At 43.4% G+C, this 22846-nt stretch overlaps 2 protein-coding genes across 8 annotated transcripts in view; one reads left to right on the forward strand and one right to left on the reverse strand.

Moving 5' to 3' along the window:
• The window catches only part of CCDC146 (coiled-coil domain containing 146), a 113621-nt gene extending 111870 nt beyond the window's left edge, over window positions 1-1751 (reverse strand). For both annotated transcript variants that reach the window (XM_087873332.1, XM_087873330.1), the window contains exon 1: window positions 1623-1751. The gene's annotated coding sequence lies outside the window, so the exon portion shown is untranslated. The remainder of the gene's footprint in view (window positions 1-1622) is intronic.
• A 157-nt stretch (window positions 1752-1908) lies between these two features.
• FAM185A (family with sequence similarity 185 member A) overlaps window positions 1909-22846 on the forward strand; it is a 67647-nt gene continuing 46709 nt past the window's right edge. For 3 of the 6 annotated variants that reach the window (XM_087873333.1, XM_087873335.1, XM_087873337.1), the window contains exons 1-4: window positions 1909-2599; window positions 4399-4508; window positions 7146-7256; window positions 19368-19506. In XM_087873333.1, coding sequence (XP_087729459.1) covers window positions 2191-2599; window positions 4399-4508; window positions 7146-7256; window positions 19368-19506 — 769 coding nt within the window. In that variant the 5' untranslated portion in view covers window positions 1909-2190. The remainder of the gene's footprint in view (window positions 2600-4398; window positions 4509-7145; window positions 7257-19367; window positions 19507-22846) is intronic. The other 3 variants (XM_087873334.1, XM_087873338.1, XM_087873336.1) reach the window with 2 other exon arrangements.

Consider the following 22846-nt stretch of genomic DNA (forward strand, 5'->3'; position numbering starts at 1 on the left):
GCACCTAATACAGGTAGTCCTTGATGTACGACAGTTCTTTTAGTGACCGTTCAAAGGTACAACGGCACTGAAAAACGTGAGTTACGACCATTTTTTCACATTTACGACCGTTGGCAGCATCCTCATGGTCACAGGGTCAAAATTCAGATGCTTGACAATTGGTTCATATTTGTGACGGTTGCAGTGTCCTGGGGTCACGTGATCCGCTTTTACGAACTTCTGACAAGCAAAGTCAACGGGGAAGCCAGATTCTCTTAACAACCATATTACCAACTTAACAGATGCAGTGATTCACTTAACAACTGTGGCAAGAAAAGTCGTAAAATGGGTCAAAACTCACTTAACAAATGTTTCACTTAGCAACATCAATGTTGGGCTCAATTGTGGTCATAACTCGAGGACTACCTGTACTATCAATCATATCCAATTATGCAATTTTTCAAGGCTTCCTTTCTTAGCTATTTTTTTCATAGACAAAACATTAAAAGTAGTTATACAATACAGGTTATTCCATTTTATACATAAATTTAATCTTGACGCAATCCCCAAAAATCTGTAAGTGCCTCAAAAAAAGGAAGATTTTTTTAATAAATCTTTTTGTATTCCTCTACACATACTAGAGCATGAAGTTGTATTAATATGTACCTTGACTTAAACAAAGAGTCAAATCTTGGCAAATCTTGCCTTTATCATTCACTTCCTAGCACTTGCTATTCCATATTTCAATTTATTTCCAGCATTAGATGGATAGCTCGAATACCCATCATTAACTTTCTTCAGATCAGAAGAAACACTAAACAATGTTGCAAAAATTATAGGAGCTGCACAAACAATTGACACAACAAATGATACATTTGCCCACTGTTCATTGGCCTGCTTCACACATCATGCTTCTATATCTGTTTGATATAACAGCCACCTATACAGGTAGTCCTGGACTTACGACCAAAATTGAGCCCAGAATTTCTGTTGCTAAATGAGAAATTTGTTTAAGAGAGTTTTGTCCCGTTTTTCTTTACAACTTTTCACTCAACAGTCATTAAGCGAATCACTGCAGTTCTTAAATGAGTTACACGGTTGTTAAGTGAATCTGGCTTTCCCATGGACTTTGCTTATCAGATAGTCATAAAAGGGGGAATGACATAAGCCCGGAACACTGCAACCGTCATAACTATGAGTCAGTTGCCAAGCATCTAAATGTAAATCATGTGATGCTGCAATGGTCATAAGTGTGAAAAATGGTCATTAGTCACTTTTTTTCAGTGCCGTCGTAACTTCGAATACCTTATTTTATTTATTCCCATGGGTAGCAAGCAAAACATTGGATTTCCTCGACTTTGTCAATACATCAATGCAGTTTTTATTGGCAACCATGGTAAGTGAATTTTTCCCGTTGCCTTTTTTGGGGGCAACGTTTGCCCAGTCAAACTGACATCCCTGGGATTTCCTGGTGGTCTCCCATCCACCAATAAAAACATGACCTAGCAAAGGCATAAACAGGAGTGGGGATTTCTTGAAAGAAGCTCTATTCCTGAAGTTTATATCTCTCCCCCCCCCCCCCCCGGAGTACAAAACCTCCCCTTCACACAATGTGGGATCATCATAACCCAGTTTAATCTTACCGGCGTGACTACAATTCGCGTTACTCTTTTCTTTCCCAGGAACGGTTGCCTAGCAACCGACTCGCCCCGTTTCCAAGGAGACCAAACATTCTCCGCCCCTTTTTTTTTTCCTGATCCCACACCCTTTCCGATTGGGTGACGAAACGTTCCATCCTCCTTCCCCAGCCATTAGAGAGAGAGAGTGAGGGGGAAAAAAAAAACAAACAAACCTCAGAGTACGAATGACATTCTGGGACTTGTAGTTAAATATGCCCGACTTGTGCGCTTGCGTGCTTTTCTCCCGGGCGGGGAAACCACAATTCCCAGCAGCCCTCGCTGCAAGTTTGACATGTCCGGGGTAGTAGAATAATTGCAACTTTTTGTGCGGGGTTTTTTGTGCATCTCCGGTTGGATGCAACGCGCGATTTTTTTTTGCGTGGGGAGAAAGGGTGGGCTTGTAAGAGGGGGTTCTGATCCAGTTGATCCCCACCCCATGCAAAAATTGGGGGGGGGGGAATTTATAAAAAAAATTAAAAAGAGGGGATCTTAGGCAAAACATCCCCATATAGAACAAGGACTCAACAAGACAATGCAAGGCAAGTTGCCTGGATGGTTCTACCTGGCGGGGAAGGCGTTAGCAAGGAGCAATCGTGGTTTGCTGATGGGGAGATGGCCCCACCAACTGGGCTTGTTGTTCACAAGTAACGCAAACCTGGGTCCTGCTGCAGAAAAGGACCCAAATGTTGTCAAGGAGTGGACTTTGATGGTCAGTCCTTTTGGTCTGCTGAAGGCGCGTCTCCCTTGCAACATAACAGTGGGTGCCCTGGACCCCCATAAGTACCCCGATTCTGACCAGGTATTGGTTGCCCTTAAAGGGAGGGATTCCGATCCCAAGGATCTGCTTGTGAATTATGACGAGGCCCGTAAGGAGGTGATGATCATTTCCGATGGCGTGGACGGCGCGGCTTCCCTGGATGTGAGGACCCCTGTCAAATTTGGTAGGTGCAGAAAGGGTGGGTGGGTGGGTGCGGCGTGATAGAATACAAGCAGCCCTCGTCTTACGGCCGCAATTGAGCCCAAAGTTTCTGTCGCTAAGCGAGGCAGTGGGGAAGTGAGTTTTGCTCTGCCATTTTTTTTTTTGCCACGGTGGTTAAGCAAATCACTGCAGTTTATAATATAATAATAACTTTATTGTCATTGTATGTGTATACACAGAATACCCATACAACGAAATTCACTTAACACCCAAAGACCAGGTCCAACACGCATAACAATCCCCAAAGGCACTCCCACCCACCCCTAAATATCCACCCAAATATCCACACAACAGACCAAGTAATGCAGTCCAACAGCTCACTTGATGGTGGCCCTTTAGTTCATTGTTGAGTGCAATTATTCCTCTGGGATAAAAACTATTCAGAAAACGTGCGGTCCGAGTTTTAATTGTTCTGTATCTTCTGCCAGAAGGCAACAGTCCAAAAAGATTGTAAGCAGGATGGGAAGAGTCTCTGAGAATATTATGCAACTTCCTCAAACAATGAGATTCAAAGATGTCGTCCAGGGCTGGTAGCTGGAGTCAGGGGTGGGTTCTAAATTTTTTTTACTACCGGTTCTGTGGGCGTGGCTTATTTTGTGGGCGTGGCTTGATGGTCATGTGACAATTATTTAGGATTTAGCAGAGGTACTGGTCTACAAGGCTTTTAACGGCTTGCAGAGCTGTACCGGTCTACCCAGTCATTTTTGCAGGCACTGATCTACTCATGTATTTTTACAGGCACTGGTCTACCCATTTATTTTTGCAGGCACCGGTCTACTCATTTGTTTTCTTTTAACACTGATCAGCTGTAGGGTGGCCCTTTGAAGCCCCCCTCCCCCCCGCAAGAGTTTAAACAATTTTTTTCCCTCTAGCTATCAGCTGGGACTCAGGAGGCAGCAATAGATTGGGGGTGGGGCCAAATAAAAGGTAAGAATAACACGGGGGGGCGCTGAAACCTGCTGAAACCCACCTCAAACTGTATCAAACTGGCGACCCGCGGGCTGGATGCGTCACGCACAGGCCACACCCACCCCAGCTCCGCGAAGGGGAAAAACATCATGAAACGTTACGTGACGGCAGCGAGTTTGACTCCCGTGAACCAAAGTCTCCTTGGGCTATTTGACTAGAACTGCAAGAATTCTTAGCACCATTAAAGGAGTTGTCACCCAATATATCTTGAATGGTTCAGAGCAGGGGTGAAATCCAGCAGGTTCTGACAGGTTCTGGAGAACCGGTAGCGGAAATTTTGAGCAGTTCAGAGAACCGGTAGCAGAAATTTTGAGTAGTTCAGAGAACTGGCAAATAGCAACTCTGGCTGGCCCTAGAGTGGGATGGGAATGGAAATTTTGCAATAACTTTCCCCCAGGAGTGGGGGCGGAATGTGGATTTTGCAGTACTGTTCCCCTGGAGTGGGGTGGGAATGGAAATTTTGCAGTATCCTTCCCCTGGAATGGGGAGGGAATGGAGACTTTACAGGATCCTTCCCCTGGAGTAGGGTGGGAATGGAGATTTTGCAGTATCCTTCCTTTGCCACGCCCACCAAGCCACACCACATCCACCAAGCCACGCCCACAGAACCGGTAGTAAATAAATTTGGATTTCACGACTGGTTCAGAGGGTGAAGTTTTATTTAGGGAATAAAACAGATATGCTTTGCAAGCAGGATCTTGCTCTCTGTATTTCATTTGCTGACATCACGAAATCTTAACTTAAGACTGTTCTGATCTCCATTCCTTGTTCACTTTTTAAAATTGATTTTAGATTTGGATATCAAGACATCAGGAAGTGGCTCTGTGACGATTGAACAAATGCAGTCTGCTTCCTGCAATGTAGAAACAGAGAAAGGAGCGAGTCTATTGAAGTCAATAAAGGTACCGGTCTCTCATCCTGGCCTTTCTTTGTTTTAAGAATTATAAGAAATCTTCAGCGTCATAAATGTCCTTTATCGCAGGGTTACTTCTTGCAGATGCAAGATGATTTCACATCCAGTAGATTGATTCCCTGTATCTGACATTTTTGCTGCTCACAAATGGAATTATTTTTTAAAAATCTCCACAAGCATTTCTTGGCTGGGCTTTAAATCCTTAAACAATCGTGAAGGTGGGGGGGATTGAAATTTTTTTAGCAACCAGTTCTCTGCCTGGTTGCTGGGTGGGTGTGGCCATGGGGGCGTGGCCTACTCAGTCTCCTGCAGCACATCAGGGGAGGGGGGCGTTTTCACCCTCCCCAGGCTCCGGAGGCTTTCCTTGAGCCTCCGGGAGGGCGAAAATGGCCAACCCCGGGCTCCGGAGGACCTCTGGAGGCCGGAAACGGGCCCATTTCTGGACTTCTGGAACTTCCAGGAGGCCCGTTTTTCACCCTCCCAGAGCCTCTTCGCGGGCCCTGCACTTACCTGCATCCAAAATGGGCCGCGTGGAGACTCCTGAGAGGGGCGGGGTGGGCGAGGCCAGCCAGTCCTTGCAACTACCGGTTCGGCGAACCAGATGTAAATTATCATCCGTTTCGCCCGAATCGGCTGAATCCCACCCCTGCAATCATGTCACTGGCCCACTTCACTGAGCTGAAATCCTGGGTGCAGTTCTCTGAAATGGGTACCACTGAATTCAATAAATTTTACTTCTTGACAGTTGTGAATAGGATTGTCAAATTAACCATCACCTTCCTTACTTTATGTATCCTTTTCAGAAAATCAGAGGCATCCCTTTTTATTCCGCTTCAGAATGCTAGTCTATTTACCTCAGAACAGCTGACATTTAATAGCTCTTTAGATTTACAGATTCCATACGTTTTTTTGCGGACTTAAATACAGAGATTCGATCTGAAATTCCTAGCTTTTTTTATCTTTTAAGAGTTGGATAACGAGCAGTACAGATAGTCCTCAATTTACGACCACAATTGAGCCCAAGATTTCAGTTGTTAAGTGAGACATTTGTTAAGTAAGTTTTGCCCCATTTTACGACCTTCCTTGCCACAGCTGTTAAATGAATCACTGCAGTGATTAATAACCTGGTTACTAAGTGAATCAACCATTGAGTTTACTTGTCAGATGGTCATAAAAGGTAATCACATGACTTTGGGACACAGCAACGGTCATAAATATGAAGCCAAGCATCTGAATTTTGATCACATGATCATGGGGATGCTACAAAAGTCGTAACTGTGAAAAACGGGCATAAGTCACTTTTTTCAGGGCCGTTTTAACTTTGAACATAACTTAATTACTTTGTTGTTGTTTTTTAAAGTTTTTATTGGTTTTACCACAACAACACAACACAACTTACAAAACACAAACACATGATATGTGTTTCTTTTTACATATCTCCAAAATGTTGGAAATGTAAAAAAGTCCCCAGAACATATTATCATCTCTGGTGGACATGTCCCAATGCAAAAAAATATTGGATTAAAATTAGAAGTTGGATAGAAGAGATAATTGGATATAATGTGGATTGGAAACCAGAAACGTTTTTACTGGGGATATTGAACAGAACTTACAGTAAAGAAATTAGATATTTGATTCTGCATATAATTACAGCAGCAAGGATAATCTACGCACAGTCCTGGAAAAGTGAAAAGATCCCAACAGAGGAAGAAATAATTAAGAAAATCCTGGACTGTGCCGAGATGGATGAATTAACGAAAGAAATAAAAGAAAAGGAAGATACAGAATAGTATCGAGTATGGACTAAGTGGTATGATTGGCTTGAGATTAGGGAAAGTAAATGTGAATAAATGATGGAGAGAAGAAGGTGACAAATGTGCAAAATATTGTAAATGAAGAAAATTAAAAATAAAGGGACGATAAAGATAATGATAATAAAGGATGGGAAAAATGGGGAATGTATATAGTAGAAAGTAAGAGGAAGGAAATAACTCAATTACTTTGAATGTCACAAAACGAACTGTTGTAATTTGAGGACTACCTGTATTTAGCTCAGGATAACTGATACTCAGTAGCTCTTTAGTCTTAATAGTTTTTAAATACAGAGATCCGATCTGAAATTCCTAGCATCGTAGGTTGCTTGTTTACCTTTAAGAGCTGCATAATGGACAGTAATTCAACGTTATCAGAATATGCTATAGAACCAGGGGTGAAATCCAGCAAGTTCTGACAGGTTCTGGAGAACTGGTAGCGGAAATTTTGAGTAGTTCGGAGAACCGGCAAATACCGCCTCTGGCTGGCCCCAGAGTGGGGTGGGAATGGAGATTTTGCAATATCATTCCCCTAGGAGTGGGGAGGGAATGGGGATTTTGCAGTATCCTTCCCCTGCCACGCCCACCAAGCCACATCACGCCCACCAAGCCACGCCCACAGAACCGGTAGTAAAAAAAAAAATTGGATTTCACCACTGCGTAGAACTAATTGAAAAACAGCTTCCATACAGGTGTTCATTTTCCAGGAAAGTTCAAAGATCAGATTTGAAAGTTAGAATGTGTCATAACCGGGAAATGAATCTTTGAAGAAAAAGAAAGTAAACTCTTTTAACACCAATGCAGTTTTTTTTCAGAGTCAGAAAATTGATATCCGAGCAAAAGGAGGGGACGTTACCTGTTTGGGAACTCTTCAAGGAAATACTGATATTTCTGTATCACAAGAAAGTGTAAGTGAGAACCATGAGGTAAATTAGGTTACACTAAAAGGTATATTGTTTAATATTAAACAATGTGAGAAGAATTATGTTATTTTTATACTTGCATCTGCCGCTAATTCTTCCTGTGCTTCAGTAGGTATCTTTTATCAGAAAAAAAAATATTCTAAAAATCTAAATCTGAAAAATAATGTTATGCTTATCTCAACGTTGCATTATTGATTGACAATAATGATTGACAGAAGTCATTTTTCATGTTGCATGTAGTACATGAAAACTAAACAGCAGTCTTCAGCCCATTTTATTAAAAAAAATTCCCTTGTCCAGCCTTAAATAGGCTTATCTGGGCCGTGATTCTTAATAGAACACAGTGGCAAAGTTAATGTAGTAGATTTTTTTGTATTTTTTTAAAGATGACAATCATCTCGTTTGGCAGAATCCTAATACAGGTAGACCTTGATTTACAACTGTTCATTTAGTGACCATTCAAAGATATAATCGGACTGAAAAAAGTATATATGACCCAGTGGTGGGTTTCAATTTTTTTTACTACCGGTTCTGTGGGCGTGGCTTGGTGGACGTAGCTTGGTGGACGTGGCAGGGGAAGGATACTGTAAAATCTCCATTCCCTCCCCACTCCAGGAGAAGGATACTGTAAAATCTCCATTCCCTCCCTACTTCAGGGGAAGGATACTGTAAAATCTCCATTCCCTCCCCACTCCAGGGAAAGGATACTGTAAAATCTCCGTTCCCTCCCTACTTCAGGGGAAGGATACTGTAAAATCTCCATTCCCTCCCCACTCCAGGGAAGGATACTGTAAAATCTCCATTCCCTCCCGATCAGCTGGGACTCAGGAGGCAGAGAATAAATGGGGGCGGAGCCAGTCAAAGGTGGTATTTACCGGTTCTCCGAACTACTCAAAATTTCTGCTACCGGTTCTCCAGAACTGGTCAGAACCTGCTGAAACCCACCTCTGTTATGACCGTTTTTCACACTTACGGTCACTTAACGACCGTTGCAGCATCCCCAGGATCACGTAATCAAAATTCATATTTTGACTCATATTTATGACGGTTGAAGTATCCCCAGGGGTCATGTGATCCCCATTTGGCGATCTTCTGACAAACAAAATCAATGAGGAAGCCAAATTCACTTAACAACCGGGTTACTAAATTAACAACTGCAGTGATTCACTTAAGAACTGTGGCAAGAAAGGTCGTAAATTAGGGCAAAATTCACTTAACAAAAGTCTCAGTTAGCAACGGAAATGATGGGCTCAATTGTGATCATAAGTTGAGGCCTACCTGTATTGTCCAGGTGGTCCTTGACTTAGAATCATTCACTTAGTGACCAAAGTGACAACAGTGACTTATGATGGGGATTCACATGACTGTTGCAACAATTGTCTTACTTACAGAAATTTTGGGCTCAATTGTGGTTATATATCGAAGACTATTTACATTCAATCTTGTGCAAAGTGGTTGAAAATCTTTTTTCTAAGAAATAGAGAGAGGTGCTATATATTTGCCAGAAGATGGCGTCTTTAAACTAGTAGTATTTCTCTTTGCATATTAAGAATGTGACAATTTCTGTTGAATGATCCTGATTTTGGCAGCCCTGTGAGGAAAGAATTACAGGTTTTCTGTAAACACAGGTAGTTCTTGACTTATAACCGTTCATTTATTGACCGTTCGAAGTTACAACGGAACCGAAACCGTTTTCGCGCTTCGAACCGTGATCAATTTTTGTGACGTTTTCACAAGCAAAATCAGTGGAAAAACCAGATCCCCTTAACAACCCTGTGACTAACTTAACAACTGCAATGATTCACGTAACAAAAGCATGTTTCTCCATTTCTCCCTTGGGGGAAATACAATATTCTGGCCCTTTTTAATATTTCCCAAAATATTTCATTCTTCTAGGAGAGGGAGGGGGGGGGGGGGCTTACCACACAAATATAACAGCAGGGCAGCCAACTCTGTAGAGTAAGAAATTTGGCTGTCTTTCTCGCAGACCGATTTCTGTTAACAATCAACCTGCCTTTCGTTCTCCCTGAGGATCCTTTTTATGACAATTTTGTTCCATCTGTTATAGACATCATTATGTAGTTTAAGATTCAGCATTTCCAGGGTAAACGAAGGGGCGATGAAGGTTTTTGGCTGTGCACTATAAGCTCTCCTCTAGAAAGAGTGCAGAGAAGAGCAACAAAGATGATTTATGGGAATGGAGGCTAAAACATATGAAGAACGGTTGCAGGAACTGGGCATGTCTAGTTTAATGAAAACAAGGACTAGGGGAGACATGATAGCAGTGTTCCAGTATCTCAGGGGCTGCCACAAAGAAGAGGGAGTCAAGCTATTCTCCAAAGCACCTGAGGGCAGGACAAGAAGCAAAGGGTGGAAACTAATCAAGGAGAGAAGCAACCTAGAACTAAGGAGAAATTTCCTGACAGTTAGAAAAATTAACCAGTGGAACAACTTGCCTCCAGAAGTTGTGGATGCTCCAACACTGGAAGTTTTGAAGAAGAGGTTGGATAACCATTTGTCTGAAGTGGTGAAGGGTTTCCTGCCTAAGCAGGGGGTTGGACTAGAAGATCTCCAGGGTCCCCTTCCAACTCTGTTATACTATTCTATGGTTCTGCCTTCAGTTGCTCCAGCGGATTCCTGAAAAAATCAAAAGATAATGAAGAGGAAAGTGTTCTGCCCCAGCTCCGGATTTCCGAGGATATAGACACACACCAATGGTCCTTATCAAATTTATTAAGTAGCAAGAATAAACCAAAGTCCGGCAAAGGTTGGCAACCAGCCCAGAAAACAAGATACGATAAGACTTTTCCAAAAATGCTCTGATGATAATTACAAGTTGTTTCCAGCAAGAAACTTACTAACCGCGTGTGACTTAAATAGGCTAAGGGAGTGGCCAATTATCCTCAAGCCTTACTCTCGAGGAGACCTCCTCCTCCTGAGTAGCCACTCCTGCCTTCTGGCAGCCCTGCGTGCTCGAGCATTGAGGAGAGGCTCCTCCACTTCGCTCTCTCCACTTGAAGGAGCCTCTGGAGGTTCTGAAGGCCCTGGCTGAGTCTCTGCCTCTGGCACCACATCCTCTTCAGCCTCCTCGCTGTCCGATGTGAGCACCGGCTGCGCAGGTTGCTGGCATGACACCACACCAGCCTTCTCGTCGTCGGGATCAGCCACAATCCGCACAGGCCATTGGCGGGCCATAACAGAAAGAGAGAAAGTTCCTGATGAATTCAATGATCGTGCAAAAATATCCTTTCATTTCAAATGCATCAAGTGTAGGTAATCCTCGACCTACGACCCTATTTGAGCCCAACATTTCTCTCGCTGAGCTAGTTGTTAAGGGAGTTTTGCCCCGTTTTACGACCTTTCTTGACACAGTTGTTAAGTGAATCACTGCAGTGGTGAACTTAGTAACACGGTTGTTAAGTGAATCTGGCTTCCTCATTGACTTTGCTCGCAGAAGGTCGCAAATGGGGATCACATGACCCGGGGACACTGCAACCGTCGTAAATAGGAGCCAGTTGCCAAGCATCCAAATTTTGATCACGTGATCAGGGGGATGCTACAACAGTTGTAAGTGTGAAAAATGGTCATAAATCACTTTTTTCAGTGACGGTCACTAAATGAACCGTTGTAAGTCGAGGACTACCTATCAAATACATCAAATTTGTTGACTCAGCAATAACAATGAAAAAGAATGGGATCAGGATATGTTGAAGATGCCTCAATCAATATTTCACTGTTTTGAATATATATTTCTGAGGATTCAATGAAGGTTGAAAACCTTATTTGCAAATATTTTAGAAACAAAAAATAGGATCTTTTCAATTTGTCAAGGAATAGTGATCACAGGAAAATAAACACTTGTTCACATAGTTCAACAGTCATAAATCACTTTTTTCAGTCCCGTCATAACTTCGAACGGTCACTAAACAAACTAACGTAAGTCAAGGACTACCTGTATACAAGTTGAAGTCTTCAGGCAGATTCTAGTACCGTGATGGCGAACCTATGGCATGCATGCCACCGGTGGCATGCGTAACCATATCAGTGGGCACGTCAGCTCAGCTGTGGCGCGTGCGCATGCGCTGGCCAGCTGATTTTCGGGCCCACCAGAAGTAGGGAAACAGGCTGTTTCCTGCCTCTGGAGGGCCTGGGGGTGGGAGGGGGAAGGCCCGTTTTTGTTTCTCATCTGGCTCCAAATCCTCTCTGTACATCTGGGGAGGGTGAAAACAGCCTTCCCCACCACCTTGGAGGCCCTCCGGAGGCCTGAAACCGAGTCTCTAGGAGTCTCTGGAGGCTGGGGACAGCAAAAAAGTCACTTCCTGTCCCACCGGGAGTTGGGAAATGGCCGTTTCAGGCCTCTGGAGGGCCTCCGAGGAAGTGGGGAAGGCTGTTTACACCCTCCCCAGATGCACAGAGAGGATCTGGACCCAGGTGAGAAAGAAAAACGGACCTACCGGGCCATCGTGTGCCAGGAGCGGGGCAGAGGGGGGTTACGGATGCATGCACAGGGCGGAGCGCATAGAATTATGGGTGTGGGCATGCGTGCGCATGAACCTGCCCCGCCCCCCACTTTCCTGGTACGCGATGGCAAAAAGGTTAGCCATCACTGTTCTAGTACCAGCCATCCTTTCACTTTCCAGCAAAGAAAATATCCATTAGCGATATTTCCCATGACCAATTTTTTTCTAATCAATCATATTTTCTTCTCATACGTGCAAAACTGTAAGCAAGTAAAGGTCGTACTTATAACAGTTCACTTAGTGACCATTCAAAGTTACAACAGGACTGAAAAAAGTGACCTATCGCCATTTTGCACGCTTACGACCATGGCACGACCCGTGGTCACGTGATCAAAATTCAGACGCTCGGCAACTGAACTCACACTTATGACGATTGCAGTATCCCAGGGTCAGGTGATTCCCCTTTTGCGACCTTGTGACAAGCAAAGCCAATGGGGAAGCCAGATTCACTTAACAACCGGGTTACTAATTTGACAACTGTAGTGATTCACTTAACAGCTGTGGCAAGAAAGGTAACCTGCGGCTAAATTCTCTTAATAAATATCTCGCTTAGCAACAGAAATTTTTTATTTTTAATTTATTTATTTATTTATTTATTTATTTATTTATTTATTTATTTATTTATTTATTTATTATTCAAACTTCTATACCGCCCTTCTCCTTTCGGACTCAGGGCGGTGAACAGCCAAAATAAAAACATTTATACATAAAGTTACAGTTAAAAATAGAATTAAAATAATTAAATAGATTTGGCCCGTAATTTAAAACTTATCAATTTGTATACCGCATTCAATTTTGCACTCGATCGTAGTCGTAAGCCGAGGAATATCTGTAAACACTTATATGGAAACAAGTAATTTTTCAATGCCAGTTCAGTTACTCCGTACCCCAGTGGTGAAATGGGTATGGGCTCTATCCGGCTCGGGCAAACTGGTAGCGGCGCCGGCAGGCTCCGCCCACCCGCCCGGATGTCATCACGTCCCGTTTTTGATGCTCTGCGCATGCTCCCATTTGCGAACCGGTAATGAACGTAAGTGGATTTCACCCCTGCCGTACCCCATTATTGATTTGTTCTTGTTATCATAGAAATACACAAATCAAATTAATGCCAGGATCTCGCCTAACAATGTGTCTAGGAATGAAGTGTTCTATAAAATATGTATTGTGTCCCTAACCAATCAGCAGAAAATCTAACATCTCAAATATCTTCCCCCCCCCCATTTTAAAGGTTTAAACCTTCATCGTGCTTTCATTTATCCTAGAAACACACAGTCTTAACTACATTGTTGTTGTTGTTGTTAGTTGCGAAGTTGTGTCTGACCCATCGCGACCCCATGGACAATGTTCCTCCAGGCCTTCCTGTCCTCTACCATCCTCTGGAGACCATTTAAGCTCACGCCTACTGCTTCGGTGACTCCATCCAGCCACCTCGTTCTCTGCCGTCCCCTTATTCTTTTGCCCTCAATCTTTCCCAGCATTAGGCTCTTCTCCAGTGAGTCCTTCCTTCTCATTAGGTGGCCAAAGTATCTGAGTTTCATCTTCAGGATCTGGCCTTCTAAAGAGCAATCAGGGTTGATCTCCTCTAGGACTGACCGGTTCGATCGCCTTGCAGTCCAAGGGACTCGCAGGAGTCTTCTCCAGCACAATCGTTCAAAGGCCTCCATTCTTTGGCGCTCAGCCTTCCTTATGGTCCAACTTAACTACATAATGATGTCTATAACTGGTGGAACAAAATTGTCATAAAAAAAAAGACAAAGATGTTTTACATGTCAGCGCAGATGTTAGAAGACTGTAAATCAGTCAGAGGCTGCCCATAAAACCATCAGATTTGGAAAATTAAAAGCATATTGAATATTCGATTGCGGCCTGGATCACTTTGGAATGAAGCAGCATGTAGTAAGAGTTTACAAGAATCTAAGTATATATTAGAGTCCTTGTTTGCGGTCGCTCTCGGGTGTTGTAAATCGAATTGGTTGAACAACTTTTGATTTAATTGTTGTAGGATTTGGCCTGCCTGTTTTAGCTGGTGGCAGTGCTACCATGACCTTGCTGGCTTTAAGAAGCTAAATACAGATAGTCCTCGACTTATGACCGCAATGGAGGCCAAAATTTCTGTTGTTAAGGGAGACATTTGTTAAGTGAGTTTTGCCCCATTGTATATGCTTTTTGGTCACTGTTGTTAAACGAACCGCTTCAGTTGTTAAGTGAATGATGCAGCCATTAAATCCAAACTGGCTTCCCCATTTTTTTATGTCCTTTCTTGCCATAAGTTGTTAAATGAATCACTGCAGTTGATAAGTTAGTCACCCGGTCGTTGGTGACAAAAGTTGATCACCTGACCGTGGGACACAGCAACGGTCATAAGTATGAACCCATTGCCAAGCCTCTGATTTTTGATCACGCGACCATGGGGAGGCTGCTACGGTCGTAGGTGTGAAAAACGGTCATAAATCACATTTTTCATTGTACCTTTGAACGGTCACTAAATGAACTGTTCTGACCTAGGCTTCCTTAGAAATTAAACAGCACAAACGTAGTCCCGGCAAACCTCTTTAATTCATACGGCTGTAAAATTACTTTCATTTACAGTCCGCAAAGCTTGATAAACAGTCTTTCAGAGGAAGGTTATCGACACCCACCTATCTCACGTGGAACGCTGCCAGAGAGCTAATTTCCAGACGCAGGGAAAGGCCAAACTTGGCACAGAGTCACAAAAAGAACTTTCAAATCTTGAATCGGCCAGATGAACTAACTGCTTCCTGCAAAAGCTCACGTCCAGTTCGCTTCTCTTTTATGTCTTATGGGAGGGGCCAATCATCTCCAAGCCTTACTCCCAAGTCGACCCTGTTTCCTTAACTGTTCCTGTCTCCTGGCAGCTCTGCGCATGCGCACACTGGGAACAGGGTCCCGCTGTTCTTCTGCCTCGCTGATGTCAGACTCTGCAGACTCCAGAGGCAGCAAAGAACTACCACACGACCTTGGCCCTCTCTCTGGCTCCGATTCAGAGCCCTCGTGCGAGCCTTCCCCAGACTCCAGGACTGGCCCACGTTCCTCCCCAATCTCCTCACTGTCCGAATCTGCTGCCAGCTCTGCTGGCCGGTGCCGGGCCACAACATGAACTGTTGTACGTCAAGGTCAACCTGTACTTATATTCTTCACCAAGCATTCTTCACCAAGCATCACACACTCGTGGTGCGGAGACAATAATTTGGTCCTTAACACCAATAAGACCAAGTGTTGTGACCCAGGCCCAATAAGTATTAGTTTAAAACAGACTTTATTAGAACAGCTGAGAATTAGCTCATTCTCAGCGTAGTCCAAACTAATTCAAAACAAATTCTTCATAACACAATTCCTCAGCCTTATCACCAACCTTGGTCTAATTAGGCAAACTGCCAAAGGCTTTTCTTGGTAAAAGTTCAGAAGCAGAAGACGCCGACAAGAAATAAATGCAGCAAGACAAGAAACAAATCTATCAACGTTGTTTTCCGACAAAGAGCCCAAGAGCCGTTGCTGGTCTTTTAAGCCTTATGGGAGGGGCCAATCATCTCTTGGCCTTACTCCTGAGTCGTCCTTTTTGCTTGAGCTGCTTTTGCCTTCTGGCAGCTCTTCTCATGCGTGCACTAGGAACAGGCTCCTCCTGTTCCTCTCCCTCTCTGCTCTCAGCCTCTGGAGGCTCAAGAGTCCACACATCACTCCCAGATGGCCCTGGCCCCATCTCTGCCTCCGATGCAGAGCCCTCATCCGGGCCTTCCCCAGCCTCCAGGACTGGCCCAAGTTCTTCCTCAGCCTCCTCACTGTCTGACTCCGCTGCCAGTTCCGCAGGCTGTTGGCAGACTACAACACTAAGGAGCTTATAGTGGACTATAGAAGGAATAGATCAGACATCCAGCCCTTGGTTATCAATGGAGACCGAGTGGAGCAAGTGGCCAGTTTTAAGTTTTTGGGTGTTATCCTAAAAGAGGACCTGACCTGGGGCGCTCACATTGCAGCACTGGTCAAAAGGGCCCAGCAGAGATTATACTACCTGAGGCTTCTCAGGAAACAACAGGTGAATGAAAAACTGCTGGTGACCTTCTACCACTGCACCAGAGAGAGTATTTTAACTTACTGCGCCTGTGTATGATTTGCCAATTGCACAGTGGCAGATAGGACAGCACTCCAGAGGGTCAACACCATTGCCCAGAGGATCGTTGGTTGCCCTCTCCCCTCTTTGGAAGAGCTTTATAGCTCCCGCTGCCTTAAGAAAGTTCAAAACATTCTTAAAGATCCATCTCATTCTGGGTACCCCACTTTTTTTTTTTTGAACTATTACCATCTGGCAGACGGTACAGGACAATAAAAAGAGCCTGATAGTACAGTGGACTAAAGCACTGTTGTTAACATCTGCTGCTTGCAATTACTGCAAGTTCAAATCTCACCAGGCTCAAGGTTGACTCAGCCTTCCATCCTTTCAAAGGTAGGTGAAATGAGGACCCGGATTGTGGGGGCAATAAGCTGACTTTGTATAAATATACAAAAGTATGAAGGCTATTGCTTAACGCATTGTAAGCCGTCCTGAGTCTCCGGAGAAGGGCGGCATATAAATTAAAGCAAAAAAATAAAATAAAATAAAATAAAATAAAATAAAATAAAATAAAATAAAATAAAATAAAATAAAATAAAATAAAATAAAATAAAATAAAATAAAATAAAATAATATAATATAATATAATATATATAATATAATAAAATAAAATAATAAAATTAAATTAAATAAAATAAAATAATAAAATAAAATTAAATTAAATTAAATTAAATTAAATTAAATAATAAAATAAAATAAAATAAAATAAAATAAAATAAAATAAAATAAAATAAAATAAAATAAAATAAAAGCAAGGACAAATAGGCTGAAAAACAGCTTCTATCCCAGGGCAGTAACTATATTGAATTCTACTGTATAATGCAATATTAATGCAATATTTATCAATTCAATTGTATATAATGTGAAGGGTGTGTGTTTTTGTTTTATTTATTTTTTTATATGTATAATGTACACTGAAGATGGCATTTAATTTCGTGGTACGAGGTGCAATGACCATAAAGGAAACTGAACTAAGCAGCTTCTCATCAGAAATATATATTTTATATATGTACCAGTCCAAAATGATTCCATGCTTCTCCTTGATACATTCCTGGTTCCTTTGCTTTTCCACGGTTAGCATAATTCAACAGCCTTCAGGCATTTTATATATTTATGGGGTTGGCACCTTGGCAGCACATAGACTCCTAGGCTGGAGCCAAAGCAAACTTACCAGCAGTTCCAACCGAATGAATTTTTTTTCCAAAAGGTGGAAATTTTTTTTCCAAGGTGTCCAGGGAGAAGCCAAAACCGAATGCCAGATCGTTTCTTAGCTTTAATTTTTTGCTCTGCAGGACAGGTAAACCAGCCAGGAAGTGGATTCAAAGCAGATCAGAAGTTGGGCCCTTGCCTAAATTGAAGCACAGGGAGGAATGTCAAGAAAATGGGCTGGAAACAGAAATCTCATTGCAGAAGATAGAATGATAGGGTTGCTCGAGCAGGAGACCTTATACCTTAAATACTGGGTGATTGATATCAATTCTTTCTAAATTACCTACCAGATTCCTTCTTTGCAGAGACTAAAATAGCTCCTGTGGAGAAATTACTCGTACCTTCGTTCTTCATTTTTGCTTCCTCGTTTATAATTTCAATCTTTTGAGGAGGAATACAGCTAGATCAGGCATGGGACCTTTGATCCAAGAAATTCTAATTTAACTTTTGAAGTTTCTTCTGAACTCCATGCCTCCCTCGTTCCCTTGAAGGTAAAGGTAAAGGTTCCCCTCGCACATATGTGCTAGTCGTTCCCGACTCTAGGGGGCAGTGATCATCTCCATTTCAAAGCCGAAGAGCCAGCGCTGTCCAAAGACGTCTCCGTGGTCATGTGGCCGGCATGACTAGACGCCAAAGGTGCACAGAACGCTGTTACCTTCCCACCAAATGTGGCCCCTATTTTTCTACTTGCATTTTTTACATGCTTTCGAACTGCTAGGTTGGCAGAAGCTGGGACAAGTAATGGGAGCTCACCCCGTTACGCGGCACTAGGGATTCGAACCACTGAACTGCCGACCTTTCGATTGACAAGCTAAGCATCTCAGCCACTGAGCCACCGCGTTCCCTTCCGGCTACCTTAGATTGCACTAATTTCTTCATTAATTTGTAGCATCTTCTAGCAATTCCTAAAGTTTTCCGAGCATTCTATGGTTTCTGTAACTTTGGTGTTATTTCTAGGTATCTGGGAATCTGACTCCCTTCTTAGTTTGTTGAGAAACGCATAGCGTACTTCACCTGGGAGCTGAACTTTATAAGATAATATAGTTATAGCAAGTGTTGCTTATTTATTGATTGTTAAATTGTATCCCGTCTATTAATTTTTACAAACAACTCAAGGTGACGAATATATCCAACACACCTCCCTCGTCTTGTTTTCCCACAACAACCCTGTGAGGTGGGGTGGGCTGAGCGGGAGAGGGACTGGCCCAAAGTCACCAAGCAGGTTTTCATGCCAAAAGCGGGAAAATGGAATGGAATGGAATGCAATACAATACAATACAACAATACAATACAATACAATACAATACAATACAATACAATACAATACAATACAAAATACAATACAACACAACACAACACAACACAACACAATACTTTGTTGGCCAAGTGTGATTGGACACACAAGGAATTTGTCTCCGGTGACAGAAGCTCTCAGCGTACATACAAGCAACAAGTGTTTAATCATGATCATAATCATAAAATACAATCATCATAAATCATAAGATACAACATTCAGCGATCGTCATAGGATACTAAATAAAAGCGATCAACATAAATCGTAAGATACCAACAACAAAGTGATAGTCATAAGATGTTAAAGGAATAGATAATAAGAAAGATAAGGAGGAGGATAGTAGTAGTACAGCCCTACTACATGGTTTGACATCTTAGGGCACAAGTCGGTGTGGTGTGAATTACTTGTTCATGGTCTCCTGTTTTCTAGCCTGGTGCCTTAACCACTAGACCAGGGTGTCAAATTCAAGGCCGGTGGGCTAGATTCAACCCGCAGGATGCTTAGATCTGGCCTACGGAGCTGCCCTGCCAACAGCAAAGGTCCAGCTCGCGGTGCCTCTGCCAACGAAAACGGAGCTCAGGAGGGCTGCGTTTAGCCCTCAAGAGCTCCGTTTTCGGCCATGACGGCCTCCTGCAGCCCTCTGCCAGCAAAAACGGTGCTCGGGGGGGTCTCTGTTTTCACTGGCACAGGGCTGCAGGAGACTGTCATGGCTGAAAACAGAGCTCAGGACCCCGTTTTCGCTGGCAGAGCACTCGGGTCACAGGCGTCCCCAACACGAGTGACGTCAAGCTGGCCATGCCCACCCTGGCCACGCCCACCCGGCCTCCAAGGTCAAACACAACCCTGATGCGGCCCTCAATGAAATCGAGTCTGACAACCCTACACTAGACCAAACTGGCGAGTCAGAATATTTAACACAACTTTATTGTAATTGTTTTCCCTCTTTTTTTTCTTTCTTGTAATAGAGTGTGAACGTAGAAAAGCTCCAAGGATCATCCATTAACGTTACAAGTGAAAATGGTTTGCTCAAAGCTAAATATTTGTACGCCGACGCCTCGTTTCTGACCTCAGCGGCTGGTGACATCTTACTGGGGAACGTCCATGGTAAGAGGGCAAAGCGACTTTATTAGGGCAACATTTCTCTAACAAATGCCTTTTTAAGGAAAAGTATTCTTTTTCGTACCTGGTTTAGTGCCCGCTTGTGTTTATGAAGCTGAATATAGCTCAGCCATTTCTTGAGTGCCTTGGGAAACTTAACAAGTTGAGCCAGATTTTGAAGATAACGCGGTTCTATTAACGAACAAAATAGAACTTTTTTCCTAAGGTTATGTTCTCTGAGAAGTATCCTGACATGAGCTAAAGCCCAGGTGCCGTTTACCAATGTTATGTACAATATGTACAACGTTATGCCCAGAACTAAAACTTCATTTCTTTATTGGAAAACAAATTATATTACTACCTAATATATAAAACAATCCTAAGTGGCTAAAAACACATGCAAATTAGAAAAATACAGAATAACAGAGTTAGAAGGGATCTTGGAGGTCTTCTAGTCCAACCTCTTGCTTAGGCAGGAAACCCTACACCACTTCAGACAAATAGTTATCCAATCTCTTCTTAAAAACTTCCAGTGTTGGAGCATTCACAACTTCTGGAGGCAAGTTGTTCCACTGGTTAATTTTTCTAACTGTCAGGAAATTTCTCCTTAGTTCTAGGTTGCTTCTCTCCTTGATTAGTTTCCACCCTTTGCTTCTTGTCCTGCCCTCGGGGGCTTTGGAGAATAGCTTGACTCCCTCTTCTTTGTGGCAGCCCCTGAGATATTGAAAGACTGCTATCATGTCTCCCCTAGTCCTTGTTTTCATTCAACTAAACATATCCAGTTCCTGCAACCGTTCTTCATATGTTTTTGCTTCCAGTCCCCTCATCATCTTTGTTGCTCTTCTCTGCACTCTTTCTAGAATCTCAACTTCTTTTTTACATCGTGGCAACCAAAACTGAATGCAGTATTCCAAGTGTGGCCTTACCAAGGCATTACAAAGTGGTATTAACACTTCACGTGATCCAGGTTGGCACCGTAACAGTACCCACTCGGAAAGCTAAAGGATGCTGGGCTCCCATCCTGATCCAGCACCACAGGGAATAAACAGAGTTTAACAGTCTTCCAGAAGGCCTGGATGATTAGACTTCTCCATATATCAAGGGAAAGCTGTTTCTTAGAGTAGATGAGTGTTTCTCAACCTTGATTACTTTAAGATGTGTGGACTTCATTTCCCAGAATCCCCCAGTTAACATCTGGTGATAGTATCTGGCTGATAAGAGTCATGTCTTATTAGTATTTGAGGGAAAATAGTTAAAGTATACCGACATTGTAGGCTAGATTACAAACGCTGTTTGTTTGGTTATATCCCACCTTTATTATTTTTACAAATAATTCAAGGCGGCAAACATATCCAACCCAACTTCCCCATCCTATTTTCCTCACAAAAACAGCCTTGTGAGGTAGGTCCGGCTGAGGGAGAGTGACTGGCCCAAAGTCACCTAGCTGGCTTTCATGGCTAAGGCGGGACTTGAACTCATGGTCTCCCATTTTCTAGCCTGGTGCCTTAGCCACTAGACCAAGCTGGCAAACATATCAAACACACCTTCCCCGTCCTATTTTCCTCACAAAAACAGCCTTGTGAGGTAGGTTCGGCTGAGGGAGAGTGACTGGCCCAAAGTCACCTAGCTGGCTTTCATGGCTAAGGCAGGACTTGAACTCATGGTCTCCCATTTTCTAGCCTGGTGTCTTAGCCACTGGACCAAGCTGGCAAACATATCAAACACACCTTCCCCGTCCTATTTTCCTCACAAAAACAGCCTTGTGAGGTAGGTTTGGCTGAGGGAGAGTGACTGGCCCAAAGTTACCTAGCTGGCTTTCATGGCTGAGGCGGAACTTGAACTCATGGTCTCCCGTATTCTAGCCTGGTGCCTTAGTCACTAGACCAAGCTGGCTTCTTATGCCATAGGTCCGTGATGGCGAACCTATGGCACGCGTGCCACAGGTGGCACGCAGAGCCATATCTGTGGGCACGCGAATGTTGCCCTAGCTCAGCTCCAACACGCATCGGCCAGCTGATTTTCAGGCCTTCTGGGCCCAATGGAAGTCGGGAAACGGGCCGTTTCTGGCCTCCGGAGGGCCTCGGGGGGGAGGCAGTTTTCACCCTCCCCAGGCTCCAAGAAAGCCTCTGGAGCCTGGGGAGGGTGAAAAATGGGCCTACCGGGCCCACCGGTAACCTTTTTGCCGTCGTGTGCCAAAAACGGGGGGAGTGCGGGGGATTGCACGTGCATGCGCAAGGGAGTGGGGCAGGGGTGCATTGAATTATGGATGTGGGCACGTGTGCGCATGACCCTCCCCCACGCTCCCACGCTTTTGGCATGTGATGGCAAAAAGGTTAGCCATCACTGCCATAGGTCGTTCCCAGACGCGAGCTAAGAACTTCAAGATCGATCCTTTTTCCACAGCCTTAGTAAGGCTATGTGTGAATGCTACTTCTGAAGGACCATAGTTGTAACGAGCAGCAACATTTTGCCAACGTAAACAATGTGCTTCTCGTGTACCCTTTCCCAAAGATCAAAGATTGTCAGTTTGGGAAGGAAATAAACACTATCAAAAGAGTTGGGTGTCTTTGGAGGTCCTCCAAGTCATGGTTCTCCCAAATGTGCCTTTTCAAGAAGCCACTGGACTTTCTTGGTTTTTCCTTGAAGTTGTTTTGCTTCTCATCCAAGAAGCTTCTTCAGTTCTGGAACTTGGATGAGTTGGAAGCTTTTTGGATGAGAGCTGAAGAAGCTTCTTGGATGAGAAGCAAAACATCTTCAGGGAAAAACCAAGGTAGTTCAGTTGCCTCTTGAAAAAGCCCCTTTGAGACAGAAGAATTGGATCTGAAACATTGCAGAGAACAGTAGCTTCATTATCCTTGGTTGAAATGATGACTGGGATGTTCTGTGGGACCTTCTGATTTGGTTGGAGATGCTTCCTGGAAGTTTGGGCTGGTTGAGAGACAGAAAAACCCAATCTTTCTACTGCCAACTTTTCTCCTACGGTTGGTGGACTGCCCTGTGTCCTGAGTCTGGGGATTCCCACCTAGCATTTGAAAAGCGCTGAATGATTGAATATCCTGTATTTTTTTTTTCTACTGGTGGTTAGGATGTGGGGGGGTGCAGGCCTCCTAGTTGTCATTCATCCAGATTCCTGGTTTGTGGATTTATTTATTTTTTTGTGGGTTGGAGAACTCTGTCACAATAATTCAGAGCAGAAGTTAGTACTCAGCAATAAGATTATCCATCAGTCAGGCAGAATTTTAGCATTGCAATGATCCCTTTTTTTTTAGCTCTTCTATTTTTTTATTTTATTTTATTATTATTTTGGGGGGGGGGGTTGTTCTTTCTTTTTGTGTCTGTCTTTCTT

Source organism: Pantherophis guttatus, chromosome 7 (assembly GCF_059756535.1).
Source record: "Pantherophis guttatus breed Tessera chromosome 7, ASM5975653v1, whole genome shotgun sequence".
Taxonomy (NCBI): Eukaryota; Metazoa; Chordata; class Lepidosauria; order Squamata; family Colubridae; genus Pantherophis; species Pantherophis guttatus.